This window comes from Castor canadensis, chromosome 7 (assembly GCF_047511655.1).
Source record: "Castor canadensis chromosome 7, mCasCan1.hap1v2, whole genome shotgun sequence".
In the NCBI taxonomy this organism is placed as follows: domain Eukaryota; kingdom Metazoa; phylum Chordata; class Mammalia; order Rodentia; family Castoridae; genus Castor; species Castor canadensis.
In genome coordinates, this window is record NC_133392.1 from 99,689,046 (window position 1) to 99,713,567 (window position 24,522).

A 24,522-nucleotide genomic window follows, 5' to 3' on the forward strand; every position below is an offset into this window, starting at 1 on the left:
ACTGTATGGTTACAACTTTGGAAAAATATGCTCAAGAAAAGTAGTAAAATACTTGCTGTAATTATCTCTGAATCATAGGATTATGATGAGTTTTATTAATTTAACATATTTGTTTTTTGGTGAGACTGGGATTTGAACTCAGAGCTTTGCACTTATAAAGCAAGCATTCTCCACTTGAGCCACACCTCCAGTCCATTTTTTGCTGTGGTCATTTTGGAGATGGTCTCTCAAACTATTTGCCTGGACTGACCTTGAACCTCAGTCCTACAGCTTCCCAAGTAGCTAGGATTACAGGCATGAGCCACTGACACTCAGCCACTTATAGTGTTTTAATACGAATTGTTATAATAAAATAAGACATTCCCTTTAAAATAATAAACATTCAAAAACAATAGTATTAAGAGGATTAGAAACCTTTATGTAGTAAGCAACATGAAAACAGATTTTGAAGACGTTATAAAAAACACAAATTCTATGACTAAGTGTAAACTGATATGACTCAAAGGTCACAAAAAGTAAAACAAAGGCTGGCATGGTTGCTCACGCTCATGCCTCTGAGCTACTCAGAATGTGGAAATCAAGAGATCGTGGTCTGAGGCTAGCCAAGGCAAAAAGTCTGCAAGATACCATCTCATCCCAGCTACAATGTAAACATAAATAGAAGGATCACAGTCTAGGCCTGTCCAGGCATAAAACAAGACCCTATCTCAAAAATAAACAAAGCAAAAAGGGCTGGCAGAGTGACTAAGTAGGAAAGCACCTGCCTAGCAAACATGAGGAGGTCCTACTGCCTCGGCCTCCTGAGGGCTAGGATTATTAACCCAGATTGACTTTATTTACTTTTTTTATATGCTGGGTATTTAAGATAGGGTCTCATGAACTATTTTCCCTAATTGGCCTCAAGCCATCCATCCTCCTGAGCTCTGCCTCCAGAGTAGCTGGGATTATAGACCCACCAGCATCCAGCTTTATTTTTTGAATGAGTAAAATATCCATCAATTCAAAGTAAATGTAATGAGCTATCACAACTTCTATAACAATCTTCTGTAGCCAGTGGTCTTTGTTTCAAAACAACTTGCATGGACTTCTTTTTTCTTTAAGAGCCCCCCCAGCCCCAAGTTCCTAGATGGGCCATGAACTGCCATCAAATTGCATTTCTCACTCATTGGAGAGTCAGTCTCTCTGTCACTCAATTTAGGTTGACATACTGTTTTTATTTTACAAAAGTAATGGTCCACAATTGATTGGAAATTAAAAATCAAATTTATCTTTTACCACAAATAACATGAGAACTACTGACATGGGGACAGAAATAGGAGGTTCAACCTGGGTATGTAGCTCAGTGGTAGGGCACTCGCCTTATGTGTGAAATCCTGTATTTGATCCACAGCACCAGGAACAAAGAGTAAAAGCAAGGTTCACTGTACAGCTCATGGTGAGTTAAAGAAGAGAGAATATAGTCAGTAAGGACATGACTATTTAAAAAGACAGGAATTAAGAATTTCCCTGGAAATTCATGGAAGATGCGACTCTTAAATTTAATACTCAACAAGACACAGAAAGTAATGTGAATTAAAAGCTTAAAATAGAATCCTGGATCTGTGGCTTATAAATTGTGCAAGCTGGGACAAATTATTTATTATCTCTGAGGCTGTGTCTTGATCTTTAACATATTATAGCACCATCCAAAAAGGGTTACTGAGGCTGCAGACCAGTGGCTCACACTTGTAATCCTAGCTATTTGGGAGGCTGAGAAGGGAGGATCAGTCTGGGCAAATGGCTCACCATACCCCATTTCCAAAAATAACCACAGCAATATGATCTGGAGGTGTGACTCAAACAGTAGAGTGCCCCCTTTGCAAGTGTGAAGCCCTGAGTTCAAATCCCAGTTCAACCAAAAAAAAGGGGGGATTACTGAGAGAATAAGAAAATATATTTAAATACACTGTGCAGTGGCAGGTACACAACAAGCACCCAATATTAGCTCTTATCTTAATATAATTCACAGACTGACTAATCATTAATCTCATAGGCTCAAGAAAATCTATTCTTGAAAAATACCCTGAAATAACCATGGTATTTTCTCGCTACCAAAGTAGAAATAGATTATTTTGTGCAATTTTAAAAATAATTTCCTAATATTAGATGAAAATGAGTGTCAACATTCAACAAAGCAAATACCATATTAAAATTACCTCAACAAGCAGCTTTCCAAAAGTTTTCCTTTCCAGGGCATACTTGGTAGCTTCATCCAAAGCTCTCTGTGCTAATCCCACAGCACCAGCTGCTACCTAGTATGTTAACATTTTATAAAACAAAGGTTCATGTTGTCTTTATAACATGTTGAACATAGTATATAGCTATCTGCCTTAGATTCTAAATTAAGGATTATATAAAGAGAAATTAATTTAATAGAAGAATGGGGGTTGGAGAGGGAGAGGTGAACACTTAAGTTTTAATATTACTTACGAATTAAAGGCAGGTGCTAGGGATATAGCTCAGTGGTAGAGAGCATGCTTAGCCTGTGAAAGGCCCTGACTCTGATATCCAGCACCTCAAAAAAAAGGGGGGGGGGTGTAATTGTAGCATTTGATACGCACAGGATCACAGTTTAGAGAAAAAACATTCCTCTGTTTAACAAGGGCAACTTTCCTATAGAGAAATATTCTTAATGAGGAAAGGAATAAGAAATGAGTACAGTGGCTGGGGGAACAGCAAAACTGGTAGAGCACCTGCCTAGCAATCATGAGGCCTGAGTTCAAACTCCAATACTGCCAAAAACAAAGTTGTGGGGACATGAGTACAGAACAGGAATGATCAAATTAAGTGTGAACTGCCTGTCTGGAAATCTAGCAGAAACTTCCTTAATTCTGCATTTGCTAAAATAATTTCTAAAACGAGGAGGAGAAACTTGAATTGTAAATAGTAAAGTTACTTGTTCTCCACCCTTACTAAAAGAAGCAGATATTAAAAAGGAAAAACATACCCAAGCATACAAAGTCGATATAAAACTACTCATTCAAGGTAGTAAAAGATCCTACAAAGATTATCAACTTACTAGAGGTCTGGTTTTATCAAAAGCTCCCATTGCAATTTTGAAACCAGCTCCTTCACCAAGTAAAACATTTTCTTTAGGCACTTTCACATCTTCAAAGACAATTCCTCTTGTATCTGAACATCGCTGGCCCATGTTTAATTCCTAACAAGAAAATTGTCACATTTTAAGAAACACTTTTTTGAGTCCTATTGATTTTAACATTAACCACTGTTTTATGCTTTTCTGTAATTATTTAAAGCAGGGAACAAGAAGGATGGGCTGTAATGCCTGGTTTGTAAGTAAAACTTCATTGAAATATGGACACACTATCTGTTTAATATCTTCTATGGCTACTTTCTTGCTACAATGGCAGAACTGAGTAGTTGCGACAGACCACCTGACCTATCAAAGCCTAACAATCTGGATAGGTCCAAAAATGTTTGCCAAATCCTAGTCAAAAATAGTATTTCACCAGGTGCTGGTGGCTCACATCTGTAATCCTAGCTACTCAGGAGGCAGAGATCAGGACAATCATGGTTCCAGACCAGGTTGGACAAATAGTTTGCGAGACCCTATCTCAAAAAGCCCTTCAAAAATAGAGCTGGTGGAGTGGCTCAAGGTGAAGGCCCTGAATTTAAGCCCCAATGGTGCAAAAAAAAGTATTTCACCAATTTTGAAACCAAAACTAGTGTAAGGTCTACAAATTGACTATACTTTGTATACGTTTGAAAGCTATAATTTTTATCATGAGTGTCAGGAAAATCATTTAGCAAGCATAACTTGATTTGGAACTTTAACTGCTAGCAAAGTAATCTATTGGGTAAACATTAGATGTGTTATTTTCCTCCGATTCTATCTTAAAATTAGGCTTATTGAGATAAACCCATATAGAAAAATTCCCCCACCTTTTTTGTAAAGCCTCCTCCCCCAAATGAGGGGAATATGTTCCAAGATTCTCAGTGGATACCTGAAACCATGGGTAGTACTGTCCTTTAAATACATTTTTTCCTATACATACCTATGATAGAGTTTAACTTATAAATTAGTCACAGTAAGAAGCTAATAGTAATAAAATAAAAATATTATAAAAAGTTTTTGAAAACTTAGGAATTGTTAATTTCTGTAATTTTCCATTTACTATTTTCAGGCCATGGTAGCTCACATTAACTGAAACTATGGATAGCTAAACAGTGGGTAAAGAGGGACTACTGCATACCATCATAACATTTGACAAAAGTATATGTGTAACCACCATCACAATCCAGAATATTTCAGCACCCTAGTTAACTTGTTCTGTCTTTGTAGTGAAGTCCCTTACTCTACCTCTATCCTTTGAAAACCACTTATCTGATTTCTCTCCATATAGTTTTTCCCTTTCCAAAATGTCCTATAAGTAGAATAATAAGGTCTTCTCTGACTTTTCACTCAGTGTAGTGCTTTTGAGAATCATTCATATTTCTGCATGATCAATAATTCATTGCTATTATGGCTGAGTAGTAGTCGATTATATGGATGAACCAGGTATCTATTATTCATCACTTGATGGCCATTTTCCTGTCAGTTTTTAGCAATCAATAAAGCTGCCATTAACATTTGGGTATAGGTCTTTGTTTTCATTTCTTTTGGATAAATACCTAGGGTACTAAGTTTGTGGTGCTTGTACCCTTTACCAAAATTTATCAACTGTTGACACACTTTGACACATTTAAATTATTTCCCTCTCTCTACATTATCCAGAACCACTTGAAAGGAAGTTACAGACATTGTGATTCTTCTCCTTAAGGAAAAAAAATTAATCTTTTTAATAAGCAGAAAGAGAAACAGGGACAAAAGAAACAGTTACAAACTAATTCTTTAATTTAGAGACTTTAATATTAAAAATAGGCTTCCAAACTTGAAGAAATGGTGACAATATATATAGTTTAACCCAGAAAGATGCCAATATCCCCTTTATTTTGTCTTCATAAATTAATAAACTCTAGTTCCTTAGACTACCACTCTGATAGGAGAATACATGATTTATGAAGACACTTTAACTTGTTTCTCAGACTCACCTTAAACCCCATATTTAAAATCAAAATGCTGCTGGCAACAAGTGGCTCAAGCTGTAACAGCATCTGCCTAGTAAGCATAAGACCCTGAGTGCAAACCTCAATGCTACCAAAAAAAATTTTTTAAAAATGCTTTTGAAAACATGAATTTCACAAATTGTTAAATGCCCATTTATTTAAAAAAGATTTAAGGAGGCTTAAATACATACAAGATAATTACCTGTTTCTCTCTCTAGAAAGTAAGCTCTAGGGTGGGATTTTTTTGTTTGTTTTGATCAATACACTATTCTCAAAATCTAGGATGGTGGCTAGTACATAATATGCATTCAATAATAAATATATTTTGAATAGAGATTTTTAGAGTAAGAAACTTGGGTAAAAAAGCTGGGTACCAGTGGCTCATGCCTGTAATCCTACTACTCAGGAGGCAGATATCAGGAGGATCGTGGTTCAAAGCTGGCCCCGGGGAAATAGTTTATGAGATCCTATCTTGAAAAAACCCATCACAAAAATAAAAGGAGGTTGGCAGAGTGCCTCAAGCAGTAAGAGCGCCTGCCTAGCAACTAGCAAGCGTGAGGTCCTGAGTTCAAACCTCAGTGTCACCAAAAAAAAAACAAAATTGGGTAAAAACACAATGAGATTAGAAACATCAAGACAAAATCAGGAGTGGGTTTACCACTTAAAAAAAAAGTACAAGCCACCAGGTCCTTTACACTTTCTAGATATGGGCCATACTGTTGGCCCGGAGTTTTCTAGGAACCATCCCTAAGAAGGAACATGACCTGTTGCACAAATAAAAATCAATTTCTTGGATAGAAGCACAACTATTCTGAGTACCTACATTTTGTTATATAAACAGTATCATTAGAGTTATTTCTAAAGTACAATCTGCCTTTAATATTGTCTCTTAAAAATATAGCAAAATACAACATGAGAAACTGTACTGGGAAATTCCTAGAGACCAATTTACAGATCTTAATTCTACCTGAGTTTTTGACCTTAACTAGATCACTTACTTGGATCTCAGTTTTAATATTCAGTGAATAGACTAAAGGAAATAAAATGTAGGGTATCTTCTACCTTTAAAATTCCATGACCTAAAAGAGAAGTTACCCCTCTTACATACTCCAACAACACACTTCTATTTTAAAAATGTTTGGATACAATAGAAATGACTGATGGCTTTTAAGAAAACAAGATTCCACAAATACACAAGACTGGTTTAGAAATTTGTTTTACTTTGATTAACTCAAATTAGCTTTTCCAGTTCAGTCTGTGCAGACCTAATCTACTTTTGAAGCAGGTAATCTGTATCTTTATTCAGCCAGGAGGAAGAAAATATGTTCATGTAACCTTCAGTAACTCACAATTAACTTCCACAATTCCTCCTTTGCCTTAGGCGCACATTATTTAGTCATTAAGGTATATTTGTCATAATGAAACCCCTTGCTATGTACAATTTAGTATGTGCCAATTAAAAACTTAAAAATTTTTTACTTACGCTTTGACAGTAAAACAGGTAAATTTACAAAACAAAAAAAAATTTTGCAGTTATATCTTTGTTAGTTCCCACTAGGACTACTATAATGACTTCATTTCTTTCTTTTGATAAGTCAAGTTTTAAACTCTTCCTAGTCTAGTTTGAGCTAAATTACCTTCACATATTCAGATTACAACCTTTCTAAAATATATTACCTTTTCTTACTTAAATAAAATTTTCTTGCATTTCCACATTCAAGGCTCTTTGCCATTCTTATATTTTTCTAAGGCACAGATGGTTTTTGTAATGTTGTATGATCTTGGGTAATCCATTTAGGTCACATTGTTTTAACCTGTGAAATGGGCACAATGCCACTAATCTGATTGAAAAGTTGCTGTGAGGATCCAATAAGAAAAAAAGAGTGGCAAAGCCCTTTGAGCTATCTAATACTCTACTACTGGGCAGGGAATATAAAGAACAGTTTGATTTTATTTTGATAAACCTCACAGCTGCTATTACCATTCTATGCAGGTTAATCTTTCAAAACATTTCAAATGAATAACTTCAACTTAAAATATTCAGCGACATATAAACTATTTTACCTGATGTCATCAAAACACAGTTTTATTTTTATTCCAGTCTAACAAAATATTTTCATTAAAGGAAACTGAAATACTAGTTTTGATATTTATAGTTAAAATAATATTTGAGGCCTTATACACTTTACCTTTTTTCCAATGTGCACTCCTGGGGTATCTGCTTCCACAATAAATCCAGTAAAGGCTTTATTAGCAGGAGTTTTAGGATCTGGATCAGAACGCGCCAGCAAAAAATACCTAATATATGTACACATATGATGATGGTGATAATGATATTAATGAATAGCACGCGGTGATCACTAGCTTAGCTAATTCTCCCACGAATCCCAATAATTATTACTCTCATCTTTCAGATAAGAAATGAGAAATCAAACAGGTTTCGAAACCTTCGAGAGTCATAAATCTATTATGTGCTCAAGTTAGTGTTTCAACCCATATCTACTTAACTAATGTGCTATTTTAACCTTTTGGTAGTATGAGTTATAAGTAAAAATTCCTCATGTAAAGACAATGCAGGCTGGGTGCAGGTGGCTCACACCTGTAATCCTAGCCTGTAAATTTAGGAGGTTGAGATTAGGAGGATCTCAGTTTTAGGCCAGCCTGACCAAATAGTTTGCAGGACCCCATCTCCAAAATAACCAGAGCAAAATGGACTGGAGGCATGAGTCAAGTGGTAGAGCACCAGCTTTGCAAGTGCAAAGCCCTAAGTTCAAACCCCAGTCCCATGAAAATTGAAAAACTAAAGGGACAGTGCAATATGCAAAGAAAGTATGCGTGGGCTGGAACTATCATTCCAATCAATTATGTATTTGTTTATTGTGGTACTGGGGCTTGAAATCAGGGCCTCATACTTGCCAGGCAGGTGTTGTACCACTTAAGCCATCCACCAGCCATCCACCCTGCCCCTTTTTTTTGTATTGCATATTTTCAAGATAGGGTCTCTTCAACTATTTGCCCAGGCTAGCTTTGAACTGTCATCTTCCTGATTTCTTCTCCTGAGCAGCTAGGATCATAGGCATGAGCCACCAGTGCCTGGCCCAACCAATTTTATTTTTTAGGGACAAGCTATCTGGAAAATGAAGCTAAACAACGCTACCAGTGAAGAGGAATAATATGAAACTCAGACCCCTCCATTGTGACTACTGTGCCTTTATGTAGCAAAGCCAGTGAATATGTACTTATTATAGCTAAATTATGAATATTTGCTGAGTTTTCCCTTCAGAAGCATTTTTCTCAGAAAGACTTTGAAATAAAACATGAAGAAAAAAATACAAACTATACAAACCCATGTTCCAAAAATTCTGGAGAATTCTTTTCAAACTTTTAAAAAAAGGCTGGGGGTAATAGCTTAGAAGTAGAGTGCTGTTTAGATTGCAAAGGGCCCTAGGTTCAATCCCAGCACGACCAAGTTAAAAAAAAGGAATATTCCTCCTTAACAAATTTATTTTCTATGATTAAAATCAATAAATTGTCATTGACTCTATAGTTTCATTTAATTATAAGAAAAAATAAAAATTGTTTTCTAATTTCATAAGTTACCTAATTTAACTGTGAAGAGTGGTCATTTCTTAACATTATTAATATTTCTTTCTAAGTGCATTGTTACATTTCAGCTTGTTAAATTTCAATGGCTTTTTTTTTTTTTACATTTTATTACTTGCTGACATTAGGATACCAAATGACAATGATATAGCATTCCACAATACTAGACACATTTAGGGTACTCAAAATGGATTGACAATTAAAATAACCCTAAGGCTCTCCTAATAGGTTCATTCCCTGGAATGATTTTTTGGGGGGAAGGGTTCCTGCCAGGCATTGAACCAAAAGTCTCCGTACATGCTAACCACAAGCTCTGCCAAGATATTCTTTAATACTGAAGTGACACAAATATATTGAATCAGAAATTTTTCAGATGGGAGAGTCAGGCTATTTGGCACATTATTCCAAATACCCAAATTTCTCCTAAGAAGTGTCTATTTATATACATAGAGACAGGGGTAAATGTATTATTTTCCATGACAAAACATTTTGCACAGCACTGTTTCAAAGCTTGTCCTCATTTTGAGCTAATTTGAACTTATTTTTCTAACTGCTATTAATTTTAACTGGCTTCCTAAAGTAAACATGACAGCCTGCTCTTTTTTGTATGTATATTATTTCAAAATACAGTATGTAATATTATTTCAAAAAAGTCAAGTAAGCCAAAACCCTTTAGTTTTCACATGTTTTGTAGGTTTCTCCTAACACAGAACAGTTACTGCTTCTGGAGTTATTCCTTTTTTTTTCTTCAAAACTTGCCTTAACATGTGTTCAGAATGTTCACCATTTTTATCTGTTGTTTAATGCTATACTTCTATTACTTCAACATGACATTACATTAACATTAGCTTTTTTTTTTTCTTCTCAGACTAGCAAGTACTCTACCATTGAACTACATCCCCAGCCCAAATTACTTTGTAGGGCTAACACACCATATTGTTGCTTCCCATTGAATTTATAGTTATTTATTAAATTTTCCTCTTCTTTTTTAAAAGATATAATAATTTTCATTAGTATTTTATATTTTACAAATGACTTTTTGATCTTTTATTGAACTTCATATCATTATTTTTAGACCTATATATTTGGACTTTTTGGATTTTATTAAAGTCAAATTCTTCACCCTCTGAGTTTTAAGAATGCCTGTGTTGGACTGGAGGCATGGCTCAAATGGTAAAACACCTGCCTAACAAGCTCAAAGCCTCTACTTATTTCTGAGAACCAGAGACATCCTACACCAAAAATTTTCCTTTTTCCTCAGAGCTTTAGAGATTCCAAGGAAGTTATGGTACAAGAGATGGGGAAGTAAAGACAAACCAAGGAGATGGAGTACTAGCTTTCATAATCAGATTTAAGAGTAGCAATTCTTTTAATCTTACATATTAAACCTCTTAAAGTTAATCTGAAAGTAATAGCTAAGGGGCTTAAAAATAAACTCATAGGCTTTCCAGTTTCATGAACATGGCTTACTTTAACTGAGATTGCTTGAAAAGTAAGGAAGGAAAGATTCCAAACATAAAGTAATTAAGAATTTACAGAGATGTCTCAAAAAACATACCAATTAGCCTTTCCTCCATTGGTTATCCACATCTTCTGACCATTAATAATATACTCATCTCCTTTCTTTTCTGCTTTGGTCTTTATACCAGCTACATCAGAGCCTGCTCCAGGTTCTGTTACACAGTAAGCCTTGAATATAGAAACAAGAAAAAAATTAAATGTTAAGTATTAAACTTTGACATTTGGACAGGACTGTTTTTGTTTTGTGGTGCTAGGGATTGAACCTAAGGTCTCACACATGCTAGGCAAGAGCTCTACTACTGACCTACACTCTACCTCTATTTTATTTTTGAAGCAAGTATTAGAAAAATCAAACAAATGGCTCAAATGTAAAAACATTCAAGACATAAATTAAAATTAGGCATAGGACACCCATAGTATGTATCAAAAAAAGTTAGTACCTTCAAATAAATTCAACATCGATTTATTTATTCAAACATTTATCAAGTATCAAGTACCAGGCTATAAAGTAGGAGGTAAGAGAACCCAGAGATGAAAGATTTCCTGTCCTAGAGATTTTTACAATATAACAGTAGAGATAAATAACTGTATTGTAATTACATGTCTAAGAATGTAAGTTATGTACCAGGATTTGAGAAAGTAGCTTTCCAGAGACAAAAGAAGCTTAAATTAAGCCTCAAATGGAAAAGGTATTCTTTGGGAGATTGAAAAAAGAGAAGGAGTGTGTATTCTAGACAGAAGTAATGGCATGTACAATGATACCAAGATAAAAAAGAAGGTTACCCACAGTGTGTAATGCTGAAAGTGCCAGAGTTTGATAACATGATTTTTGTGCATGTACACAGTAGGACATGAGTATGGAAAAAGGAAGGAAACACATGACAAAATCACATTAAGGTCACACCAAGTGATGACAACATCACACTAAGAATTTGAGATTTTTATCTAGTAGAAACAAAGGAGCCTCTTAAAGTTCCTAAGCAGAGGTGCAAGAAGCTGCAAGCAGTAATGGATAAAGCGGGTGATGGGAGGCAAGCATCAGGAAGGTAATTCAGGTTTGCTGAGTGGAAGGTACAGTGGGTATACCAACTAAAGACACAGGTTCATTGCCTTAAAGTCCAAAGAAGAAAAAATCTTAACACTTCATTTTAATTCAGAGTAAAAAGGGTATGCAGGAGATTGAAAATGATTATTTAGCCTAGATGGAGTTTGGAGGATGATGGGTGGACAAGCAGATTAAAGGCACAGAAGAATGAAACAGCAGTTGTTGGAAGAAAAAACTAGTAACTCATTACTGAAATAGAGAGGAAAACTGAAAGGTATGAAGAGGCAGACAGAGGAGAGGTCATGGAGGCTAAGGAACATGCCAAGCTAAGGAGAGTATACTTTTATGCATTCAACAAAAGTTTACTGACTGTTAACTATTGTGCCACAGGATCTAAATCATGTAGTAGGGCTGCGGGGGAATGAAGAACACCCTAGCGTACAAAAGTAAATGGCATCTGCATCTTCCTGAGGAAGTTAGATCTGAACATGGATTCACAAATTAAAAAATACATTAAGCACCACTGCTTAATGGAATCATAGAACGTTTTTGTGAATGTAGGAGTGACACATTTGGATTTTCATTTTAGCTTATTACAGAAGTTTGAAATAAGGGTATAAGAGGTAATAATAACAGCAACAACCCACTTTGGGTGATATTTTAATAAAAACTATATTCAAATATCTGAAGGACGGTAGCCAAGGGAGATCATCTGAATGGATAAACTACATTAAGTCATTCAAACATTTATTGAACACCCATTGTAGCATGTGACAATAAAGTTATAAAAAGAAATGACAAAGACTATCCCTTGCTGCCATGTAGTCTACAAGAGCTTTCTCATGGTCAGTGATGGCCTCAAATAGAGCTACCTCAGAAGGTCTTGACTCCAAGGCACCTACAGTATGGAAACATGACTAGAAGGCTTTTTTTTTTTTTTGGCAGTACTAGGATTTGAACTCAGGGCCTCACACTAGTAGGCAGGTACTCTACCACTTGAGCCATGCCCTGACACCCTTTTTTTCCCTTTATGTTTTGGATACGCTCTTGTGTTTCTGTCTGCAGTGGACCTTCAACTGTGATTCTACCTACAGCTCCCAAATAGCGAGAATTTGGGAGCCACCATCCCTGGCTTATTTGTTGAGATGGGGTCCTACTAACTTTTTGCCCAGGCTGGCCTTCAAACTACCTTCCCATATCCACATCCTGAGCAGCTGGGACTACAGGTATGATCCACTGTGCCCAGTGCCCCAACTTATTTTTTGAGATAGGGTCAAACTAACTTTTTTGCCTGGGCTGCCCTGGAACCATGATCCTACTACCTGAACCTCCTGTGTAGCTGGGATTACAGGTATACACCACCATGCCTGGCCCTAGATAGCCTTTTGTCAGGGATGTTACAGAGGATATTCAGTTGTTATGTGAGCTAACTAAACTAGATTACTCTCCAACCTGGAGACTCAATGATGTATTTGTATCATAACAAAATAAAGTTTTATACAAATGAGCTATTTGGAAAAGATGAGAGTCTTTTTAAGTATCAAAAAGTTTTTTGTTTTGTTTTGTTTTTGGCACTTTGAACTCAGGGCATCATGCTTACTAAGCAAGTGCTTCACCACTTAAGCCACACCCCTAACTCCCAAATTTTGTTTTTACCATCTTTAGGAATTTCTTTTCATAAACATGCAATTAGACATTTCTCTGTTTTACATTAATGCAAATATTTTTAAAAGAACTTATAAAGTGTACAAACCTGGGTTTTTTCCTAATAAAAATGGCTTGTTGCCAGTTGTAGTTGCTTACACATGTAAACCCAGCTACTTGGGAGCCTGTGATCCCCAGGATAACAGGTTGCTAGGCAAAACGTTCATAAGACCCCCATCTCAACCAATAGCTCTATCCAGTGGTGTGCACCTGTCATTGTGCAGGGAAGCACAAATAGGAGGATGGAAGTCCAAGCCAACCAGGACATAAAATAAGCATGCAAAAAGAGTTGGCATAGTGGCTCAAGTGGTAGAGCATCTGCCTAGTAAGAATGAGGCCCTGAATTCATCCCCAATACCACTAAAAAAATAAATAAGGCTTGTCACTGTTGGTTTTTCAGAGTTGTTCTTATTTGATCATGTTTTAGTAGTTTAATTTTTCTAGCCCATTGTTAGCAGAATCCCCTTTTTTCATTGCAACTTATTCCCTTCTTTACCACTAATATTCAATATTTTATAATATTAAACAGGTTATTAAGTTGTTCATGTGTTTCTTTTATACTGTATCAGAGTTTGGTTGGTCAATTGGTTGTTTTTTGAGACAGGGTTTAGCTATGTAGCCCAGGCTGGCCTCAAACTCACAATCCTCCTTTCTCATCCTCCTGCATGCTAGGATTATAGGCATGAATCACCTTGTCCAACAATATCAAGAATTTCTTGAAAGCAGGAATAGTATTTATTCCATTTGTATCAGAAGTACCTAATACTGAGCACTTAATAAAATAATAAATGTCCATAAAATCTGCACCTTGGCACAAACTAGTTTGACTTCCAACACCTAACTGTTGCCATGCAAATTAGAAAACCAAGGAAATCAAATCAATAATACTGCAGTATGTATAATTATTTATTATTACACATGATTTTCTGTATAATAATTGACAGATTCTGGGTAAGGCTATAAAAGTCTACCAGATTCTTAATTTCTTGTGAGCAGGGGCCCAGTCTTATTCTCTCTTTTATTCTCAGTCCACCTATCACGGTACTTCAATATTTGAATAAGTACAGCATTGTACTTTTCTTTATTAGCAATAATACCATCACCTTTCAAAGCAATTTTTGCATTTATTCAGTTTAATTTGTTTTAATTGGAGAGTAGGCTTCTTACACTCTAAAGGGGATTAACGCTGTTGACGTGTTTAAAAGAGAAGAGAAAATAGAGTAAAAGCAGGAAGAAAAACACTACACAACAGCACATGCTCTGAGGTTCAAACAGATGCTAACTGTCAACTGTAAAACTGTCTACAGACTTCCCACTTACCAAAACAAACAACAGCGTTAGCTATAAGTGTGACCTTTCCCTAAGTGAAGTCTACAAACAGGATGACTCACAGTTGTCAGAGAAACAGTTTCCCTTGATCATTAAGTAGGAAAGATATTTCTCTAAGATCTTTTTGCAAAGCAGGTACTCAGGGAAGATATTCCAATAAAAACATAACTATCTTCTTTTATCTTTACTGTAACCCTTTCAGCTGTTATACTCTCCATTTTAGTAGAGACACTGAGATTAAATGACTATACAAGATCACTTCAGTCACACTACAGCTATTTCTTAGCTCCTTGGGAAATGCATGGTTTCATGACCAGAGTTTCTTTATCATTAGGATGTTTTACACAGACTTCTAGATTCTAAGACTATGTCAACACAAATGAGTTTTACTGAATCCCCATGGCAAGTATGTCAGCCTACACTTGGCCTAATTGTCTAACACTACATTTATTTTAGGTGTATGCTACTTAAAAGATTTATCCAATCTTATCTATCTCTTATCTATCTATCTAATCTTTAACTCCACTATCATACATAATACAAATGTATTAATTTTGACTTGAAGAAATGTTTGCAGTAAATACTATCTAAAAATTACACTGTTGCCATTATTTATCTCTGTACACTTCTTCAGCTGGAGTGTATCTGATCACATGATCATGTAAGTGTAATGACTACAAAATAACAAATATATCTGTACCTGTAAAGTTAAAATTAAAAAACCTGCATTCATTTTTTTATGTGTCAGTGTTTACCATGACATTATTATTACTTGTGGTTTTTTTTTTTTTTGGTGATATGGGGGTTTGAACTGAGGGCTTCACACTTGCTATACTGGTGCTCTACCACTTGAGGCATGCCTTCAGCCCTTTTTGCTTTGGTTATTTTTGAGATATGGTCTTGCTTTTTGCTCACCCAGGCCCAGGATCCTTCTATGTATATTTCCACAGTAGCTGGGATGACAGGCATATCACCATGCCCAGCTATTGGTTGAGAAGAAGTCTCAGGAATTTTTTGCCTTGGGCTAGCCTGGATTCTCTGGATCTCTGCCTCTCAAGTAGCTAGGATTACAGAGATGAGCCACTGGCATCCTGCTCAGGACATTATTTTTAAAAGCAAAAAGCTAAGTTTAAATAGAATAGTGAATTTCTAGTATATGCATTAGAATAGCACATTATACAATAATAAATTTCATAACATTTAAAAAGAAGTAAAGCATAAGAAAATGCTCCAATTAAATAAATAAGGATACAAAACTGCATGTATATGAGCTTAACTGTTAAAACACTTATGTATTTAAAAATCTGGTAGGGAATATAAAACAGTAGTCCCAGTTAACTTCATATCTGAAGGATTACCGATGTTTTTGCTCTTCTTTATACATTCCTAAATTTTCTATGCTAAATTTTTTTTTCTTTTGGTTGGTTGTTTTTGTCTTTTTTTTGGGGGGGAGTTGAAACTTCGGGCCTTATGCTTGCTAGGCAGGCACTCTATCATTTAAGCCAACTCTTCAATCCTATACTGAATATTTTCTAATAAAAAAGTTATAAAATATTTACTGAGATTTAAATAACTGAATCTCAGTATAAATTAATCAAAGCTTATAATTCAGACACCTATTGATAATTCCATTTTCACCATTAGCTTTATTTTTTTACTATTGTTATCATGTACTAGAAAGGGAAAAAGTACACTGATCAATCCAGAAATTATGATAACTTATAAGCTATAGTAAATGTACTTTTACATATAATTGGAGGAATTGGTAACAGACAAAACTGCCAAAGAAATGTTTAAAATATTAATCCCATTTAAAGACTCGCAAAAATTTCAGAAATACCTAATTGTATCTAATATAATCACAAATATTCTTGTCAATGCATTGTTAGGTTTTATTAAGCATCTCCATTTCTGTCACTCTATATACTATGGAATTACCCAAAAGCTTTACAAAGTTCTTAAACAATATTGGGAATGTTTAACCTAACTCTCACTTGTTGAAAAAATAATTACCAATTACCTATGAAATATGCATTAATGTCTTTATTAAGCACTTTTCCTGATATTTAGTTATGTTAAATAAATTAAAAAATTATTTTTAAATATTACTTCTACTCTTTTAGACAAATTCTCATGATTAGTTTAAAGTTAGTAATAATCTGCTATATTTCAGTATCATAATCATACCCACATTGAAATTTGCTCAATAATCAAATAAAAATCCTTAATAGTTTCAGAACAGAACCTCAGTAAATACCTATTAATATCTTTTTTAAAAGATACAATTTAAAATTTGTTAAATTGCTCTCAAAACTATAAATATGCTCCCTGAGGCAGCTAGCTATTCAACAAGTAAGCTATTATCTCTTCAGTCTCTTGTTTTCATTAATTTCTTACTAATTCAAAAGACTACTGGGTTCAAACACTTACTACTCTACATTCAATCTTTCTTAGAAGAGTCACTCAGTTCTTGAACTGCAGGTATTAAGTAGACATTCCTCCATCAAGTAGATATCACTCTCCTGAAAGTAAGCCATAGGGATCATTATGACACTTTCTTGACATCCTAGAACACTACTGTGCCTAAATATGTTGCTAACTTTTGTCTTAATGTGATATAGCTCAGCATATACATAAAGATTGAAAAGCAGAAACTGCACTTCTTTAGCCCTTCTTAAATGTGAAATGTGAAATAAAGCAGCAGCTATACGTACACACATCAATGGCTCTTCAGTCATTCTCCCCAGATATTTCTTTTGTTGTTGATCATTTCCAGCAATAATAACAGGCATTTGCTGTCAAAGAAAACCAACATTTAAAAGCAAGATCTTTTTTTTTTTTATTAAATATGTATATCAGAGAGACTATAATTCAAAACAAAAGAACTATTCCCTACCCCCCCATGGGGTAAGTTCAAAGTACTAACACTCTGCCTTTAAGTTAAAAAGTTAAAATGAGGAAATACATCACCTAATCTAAGTATTTCCATAAAATTAAGTAACATGTAGGACTTGTTGGTAATATATAAAAATCTACTCTAGTTAAGATGCCCAAATAAAGGATTATATTTTGGATCCATGAGCTGTTTTATATGAGTAGGCCTCCTGAGAACTGCTTATTAAATTTCAGCATTGTAAATAGTATAGCACTCCAACCCAAGAAGTTCCATAATGTGCCAGAATGCTGGCTTAAGTCCCTGCTCCTAGCTAAGAATCACTGGAAAATTGTGGCAGAAATATACAGTTTCTCTGAAGGACAGCTAGGACTTTGAGAACTGGAGACAACAGGACCGCAGTGATCAAGCCTTGGAATCTTGACCCCGGAATTCACTGCTAAATCTTGTTTCTTTATTTAAAAAACAAACAAACCGTGTTTTATATATTAACCTAATTTAGCTGTCTGATTAACAGCTAAGTTAGGCAGTTAATTTTCTAAGTAACTTACCCCCAAAGAATTTCCTTCAATAGCAGTCTGAACCCCGGTACATCCATAAGCCAGTTCTTCAGTAATTAAACAAGAATCAAAAGTTTTAAGTCCGAGACCTCCTATGGTATCAAAATGTTTTACAAGTCCATTATAACATGTAGTACATCTCAAAAAAAATAAATAAAAGTGAACTATCTTAAATATTGATTGGAGCCAGTTAGAAATGGGAAAAAATGCCCCTACATGTTGAGTACATGGTTTTGTTTTTTTGTTTTTTTGTTTTTTTAAAGCAGGCAAGTACCAGAGTCTAAAGAGGAAAACAAAGGTAGAAAGTCATTTAATGTCAACAAATATTTAAAAGAATGAGTTTCACAAGTTTTCTGATTCAGATCCATTCTAGGATTAAAAATGTAAAGAAAGCTTACCACAACTCTCTGGAATATGTGTATTGATTAAACCAAGTTCCCAGGCTCTTTTAATTATTGGGAAAGGATACTAAAAGAAAAAGAAAATGAAAGAAAGAAAAAACATATATATAATTACCATCTAGATAGTCTGATTATATGATCTTATAAAAATGTACAAACTTTCTCTTCTTAAAATGTGTATACCTACTTCACCAGTTTTGTCATATTGTGAAGCAACTGGAAGTATTTCTTCTCTGGCAAATTTTCGAGCAGTAGCTTGAAATTCTTTCTGCTGTTCAGTGAACTCTAAGGGAAAATTATTTAGAAAACATTAAAATAGGACAGTAAGTAGAGGGAAAAAGCCTAAGGTAGTTGGTATGTGGAAATTTATATTTATAATGGCTAAGGTAACCTTTAATAAATCAGAAAGCAAAAGACTACGGTAAATTTTCTGACTAGTCAAAATTTTTTTGTACATAAATAAATCTGTCAATACAAATGCTGAAGGAAATAGGTAAGATTTCTGATTTTTACAAACAAGTAATAAACACAAACTGGTAGAGCTTAAGTAAGTTTTTCTTTTCTAAGTGATGATGTAACAAACATGAATTTTAAAATTTATTTTTAGTTCCTAAGCAGATATAACCAGTATTCACTAACACTCAAGCAAAACTAATACATAAGGCATGTTCCTGATCCCAAAAATCAGTTTAAGGAAAATGAGACACAGTAGGTGACCATAACCCCATCAACTTGTTTCAGAGAATTATATATGAATATCAATGCCATAATTTCAACTTCATTCCTCCTTTAAACTCAGACAAATTTAACAAAGAAACTGGTAAAAGAGATGGGAAATTTTCTCAAAAGACAGTAAACAACATACTGCTGTATTGCTAACAAATAATCTCCAAACAATGCATTTACATAATATTAAGGAGCTGTTATTGTCAAATTAATGAAATGAAAATGGTGCCTGGAATAAGGAAAGGGTAAGAGCAGATTGCTAGTTGCATTTTATTATCTAATGTTTTATGTGGTTGCATCCAATGTCAAAACATAGGTAAGTTTTATTTTGTTTTGTTTTGGGCATACTAGGATTTGAACTCAGGTCCTCGCGCTTGCTAGACAAGCACTCTACCACTTAAAAGCAACGTCCCCCTCCCCCAGCACTAAAAGATAGTTATGATTTCAAAGAAATATATAGAATATTTTAGGCAAAAGCACAGAAGAATGAACAAGGATGTTTATGAGTATACTAATCATTTGTATGGGGACAAGATAATGTAAAACACAGTAGGATTTTGGTGCTGAATTGAACAGTGTAAGATCAAATCTCTCTTTTTTTGGATAAGGAAACTAAAGCGCAAAGAGAGAGGAAATGATAGCCCCCTAGCCTTACCATGAATGAGCAGAAGTATAGCATTTCAGTGTAGTGTTTTCTACATCACAACTTTACCTCAAAAGTTAGAGCCAGTCTTATCAAGATTGTGGGCGTGTTAAGGGTAGGAAAGACAGGGTTCTATCATGGATTATTAGTTGAGAAACTACTTTTATCAGGTCACTATATGCTAGGAACTTAATGTATAGGATATAATCTAATCTAATCTTCAAAGAAATTCTGTTATAGACATTCTTCCCATTTTGTTGATAAAGAACCAGAACAACTGGTCATATATAGGTATTATCTGTATTCCTTTACTTGAGCTTCATAAACCAACTCCCAAATACTTACATCTGTTTCATCCTGTCACTCAGCAAACTGTCACAGACTTTTCCTGCTAATTTCTTACTACTGAGTATGAATTTGCACGTAGCAAGCTGAAACTAGGTAACAGTCAGCCAAATCAATACTAATACCTCTGAAGACCTGCTGACTCAAACTGCTATCCTCACACTGCATGAAAACCTTCCACTTAATTTAGGCAAAAAATCTTAATAAGGGAAAAATACCTTGAACAGAAACAATAACAATAGCCCCAGACCTTTTATGTTGTCAATTGCACCTGGGTATATATTAATTATCTCAGCTGCCTTATAACTATTTTCTGAGAGAAGTGAACTGAGAAAATGTTTTTAATTTAGAGGAAAGGTTAAAAAAATTGAAGCAGTTTTAGGTGACAAAGGATGCCAAAGATAGGGCATCCTATCCTTTATAAAGTGAAAACTAGGGAAGAAAAACCTTATTCCTTTTCCCTTCAACACATGACTACTCTGGTCACAGGTCTAAGAACTTCAAATAACAGCACCAAAACTGCAGTTCAGTTTTTGCAGCACCAAAACAGGCTTTAGAATATTACCAGACACCTAGCACTGTCTATCTAATAAGTATTTGTTACATTCAAATTTGTAAATTGAAGACTATCAGCAAATCTGTTATTTATTTTGGGCTACTTAGGAAAATAGGAAGGCATAGATACACAATGTTATAATGCTGTTATATAATAAATATATACATATATAGTGTATGAATGCACAGTCTTCTAACAAATCAAATGTACAGGGTAGCCTACTGAAGGAGATGATCAGCTTAGAAAGAATAAGTGTGACTATGAGTTACTTGTAGATGGTGGAATGACTGGTTCTACAGAATGACCAAAAACAAGTTTACAAACATAATACAAACAAATACATTTTAAAATCAAAAGACAGAACATAATGTATACCAAAACTAAATCCTGATCCTGGTTCATATTTCTGAGAAACTTTTGTATGTTGTGATCTCCACTCAAGAAGAGAAGCACTTCTCAGGATCTGTAAAAGATAATTTTATTAAAAACAAATGTGACAGATATCAATCAAATAAGAGAATATGGACTATTATAAGTGAGTATAGCAATTTGGTTAACCATACTCTAGAGACTTTTTTGTTAGTACTGGGGTTTATCAGGGCTTCCTGCTTGCTAGACAGATGCTCTAACACATCAGCCAGATCAAGAGATCTATTTTAAAGTCATTATTACTTTCCTGCGTTTTTTATTATAATTTAAACAAGTCAATTATCAGCTACGTGAACATCTATCCATAAGGGAAATGTTAAGAAAAAACAAGTAATGAATACAAAATTAATCAATTGTATTTGCACTACCAAAATGGAGGGTTACCAGGACAAAAAATAGACTGAAATAGTAGGTAAGACTTAGGATTGATATTCTGGAAATTTCAACTACAAGCTCCTAGGACACTAGTGATTGGGGAGTTGGAACTGAACTACTTTCAAGAATTGCCTTTTCTATCAGTTTTGATACCCTGCTCCAATTATTTTCCCAGATGGGCCTATGGGACTCTTCACTTTGGTAGATCCCATCCCATTTTCTAAATACCTCACTCTAACTAAAAAAAAAAAAACATAAAGCCATGTTCTTTGCTGCAGTCTCTAGGCATTTTTGCAATGTTCCAAACCAGGGGTCAGCAAACTATGGAATTCATCAGTTTTGTTAATGAAATTTTACTGGAACACAGCCACACCATATCATCTATTGCTGCTTTCACAGCAAAGCTATTTGGTTGCCACAGAAACTTGAGTCACAGATTTATTATCTGTTGCTTTAAAAAATGTTTGCCAATCTTATTCTATCAATATATTACATCTTAATAGCATACTCATATTTCTTCAAAAGGACAAATAAAAATGCAATCATACAAAACTATTATTCCATTATAACCCATTTTTATATTCCTGATAATTTAATGATCTCAAAAGTAACCATTAGCATTTATTAAAGTTACCAAACTGGAAACCACACTGGTCCTCTGAGTAAATATTTGAGAACAGCCAAAATTACACAAGTCTCAGTTGAAAGGTTCTTGTGGGACTATCCCTAGGTAATTTTCACAAGACAGGTATGAAGAGAAAAAGAAAAGCTGAATAATATCTAACGTTTCTGGAACCAAACATATCTTTTTCAAAATATGTAAAAAGAAATTGTCCATTTGGTAAAAGATAATTTCAATTGACAATCACCTACATTTAAAGTGACAATTAGAATATCAAATATGTAACCTAAATAGCCCTTTCAAAATAACATACAGCACACTACAATTTTGAAAAAAAATATGAAAACTCACATTTTCTTTGCACCTTTTATTAACTTTATCTTGAAGTAAAACATGGTTTCCCTGGTTTTCATAGTGCAATCTTCAAAGACTGAATCTATCTTCTTTACACTCACATTGCAAGTATTAATTCAGTGGATTCCAGGTCAAGCCTGAGATAAAGGCTCTATTTTTATTTTTCTTAGGAAGAAACTTGGCTAAAATTAGCCAAAGTCACTCTAAGATAGTGTAATCAGGATTCTAACTCTCACATTTACAGTAAGCAGTTACTTGCTGCACTGCTTTTCCAGTTAGTTTACTAACTGGTCTTATATAAGGAAGAAAAACACTCCACAAAAACCTTAGCAAGTAACCTGACTCTATTACAAATGTGTATAAATACCATGGCACAAAACCCATTTCTCACAAATCAGGTAAAGTGGTTTGCTGAGAGAATTTAAAGAGGGACTTATTTAATGGATTTTAAAAAATTTACAAAAAGTCAGTTTGCACATGATTGTTTTTCAGAAAAACATGGCACATAAAACAAAGTTCAAAGTCACTACACCTAGAGGGAAGTGACTATTACCCTGCTAACTATTTAATAATGGAAATCATTTAGAGAAGTCACTCAGTAAAAATAGAATAAAGAAACAGCACAGGACTTCAAGCTACAATTGCTTAATGTGGGTCTAGTTGCATGAGTATGTCCTTTGTAATGTCTGACAGGTTGAAAATTTATCATGGTTTGTATTCACACCTGGGAACCTCGGGAGCTAATCTTGGTGGATAATCCAGTACAATAAAAACAAGGTGCTTTCAAAGCTTAAAGCCATAAAAATATTGGTTTTATTACTATGGGTCTTCACCCAGAACAATGAGATTCCAAACTGGAAGACAGCAACTTTAATCAAGTGTCAATTCTGCAACAGTACCACTACAATTAAAACTTTCACGAATTTCTTATGAGTCTTACTTTTATGAGAGGGTCGAAGAGGGGTTAGAGGAGTATACGTTTTCTGATCATGTTTTCTTAGATTCATCATTGGAAAGGCTGAGAAATCATTTTTCTGACGTCAGAGTTAAAGATAATTTTTTAAATCACCCAATTTCTGCCTTCAGAGCTCATTACTTACATAGCAATGGCAAAAGTTGAGCAATAATACAGTAGTAGAATTACTATAAATTCTAAAATTGTAGCTTTTTTTGGTCAAAGACAACTTTAATTCAATTTTAGGTGGCATTTTAAAAGGCAATCTTGTATGAATACATCAATATTTAAGATACCAAAATGTATCTAATGACTGAAACATATTTAAAATGTGTAAGACGCAGAACTAGAAGACAGATACAAACATCGGCGCTAGGTTTTTCTTTCTTTTTAAACGCTAGGGTGCTCCTCCATGTTACAAAACCACAGGCATATCAGACATTCTACATGGCTTGAGAGTGGCCGCCCCGTTTTCCCTTCCCGTGATTCTGCAAGCACCACGTTAGACTATGTGGATTCTGACACCTTGGTAGTACACATCGTCCCATAACGACGCATACTTTGATGATTCCTTCCCGGGCTGTGGATACAGGGCGAGATGGGAAAGAGTTTTTTTGAGGAGTTACTACACCAGTCCTGCAAAAACAGGGTGGCGGTTCCGACACCAGCGTAACTCAAAGCCGGGTTCACGATGGGAAGGGGTGAGATTTCTGGGTGTTCCCGCCCGAGAAAGAAACAAGACTGCAGTGAAGACGCGGCTGCATTTGCCCTTGCGGAGGCCCGAAAGCACGGAGAGAATCCCAACCCGGGACGGTGTCCAGGGGTCGGGGAAGGAGGGCCTCCGCGCACGGAGCAGGCTGCGGTCCCCGCTCGGCTTCTCTCCTCTCTGGGGCGCCTCTCTACACGGCTCTGGCCCCCTCCCCAACAAGACATCCCTGCCCCATCCCACCGCGGCCCTGGGCTGCCTCTCACCCCGCTGCTTCTCCTAAACACCGCTGCCATGTTGACTGGCGGATCCAACACTCAGCCTCCCGGCTGCAGACGTCAAGTCTATTAGGCTCAGCGGGGGGGCAGACCTTCTGGCCCCGCCCACTCGCCGGCGTGGGCGGGGCGTGGGCGGGGCCGAGAGAAGCCAAGTACAAGGTCAGGAGCGGGAGGGAGGCGCTGTCCGCTGCTGACGCCAGGGGCAGGTTCAGCTCCAGGGCGGGGACCTGAAACGCCTGGATGATCTCGGTCATTTGAACCCCGGGGGGCGCTCAGGCCCATCCCGGGTAGGGAGGGCCGGAGGCGGGGCGGGGAACCGCGGGGCGTGGAGCTGGACCCGGATCTAGGTGAGAGAGCAGGACTTGGGGGAA

At 35.6% G+C, this 24,522-nt stretch overlaps 1 protein-coding gene across 2 annotated transcripts in view; it reads right to left on the reverse strand.

Moving 5' to 3' along the window:
* Positions 1-24,292, reverse strand: part of Acadm (acyl-CoA dehydrogenase medium chain) — a 28,152-nt gene extending 3,860 nt beyond the window's left edge. For both annotated transcript variants that reach the window (XM_074079743.1, XM_020165925.2), the window contains exons 1-10: positions 24,140-24,292; positions 20,808-20,895; positions 18,350-18,447; positions 18,160-18,229; positions 17,753-17,853; positions 17,023-17,103; positions 10,268-10,398; positions 7,296-7,404; positions 3,059-3,199; positions 2,196-2,291 (exon numbers count right to left, since the gene is read on the reverse strand). In XM_074079743.1, the coding sequence (XP_073935844.1) occupies positions 2,196-2,291; positions 3,059-3,199; positions 7,296-7,404; positions 10,268-10,398; positions 17,023-17,103; positions 17,753-17,853; positions 18,160-18,229; positions 18,350-18,447; positions 20,808-20,895; positions 24,140-24,169 (945 nt within the window). In that variant the 5' untranslated portion in view covers positions 24,170-24,292. The remainder of the gene's footprint in view (positions 1-2,195; positions 2,292-3,058; positions 3,200-7,295; positions 7,405-10,267; positions 10,399-17,022; positions 17,104-17,752; positions 17,854-18,159; positions 18,230-18,349; positions 18,448-20,807; positions 20,896-24,139) is intronic.
* Between the last annotated feature and the right edge of the window lie 230 nt (positions 24,293-24,522).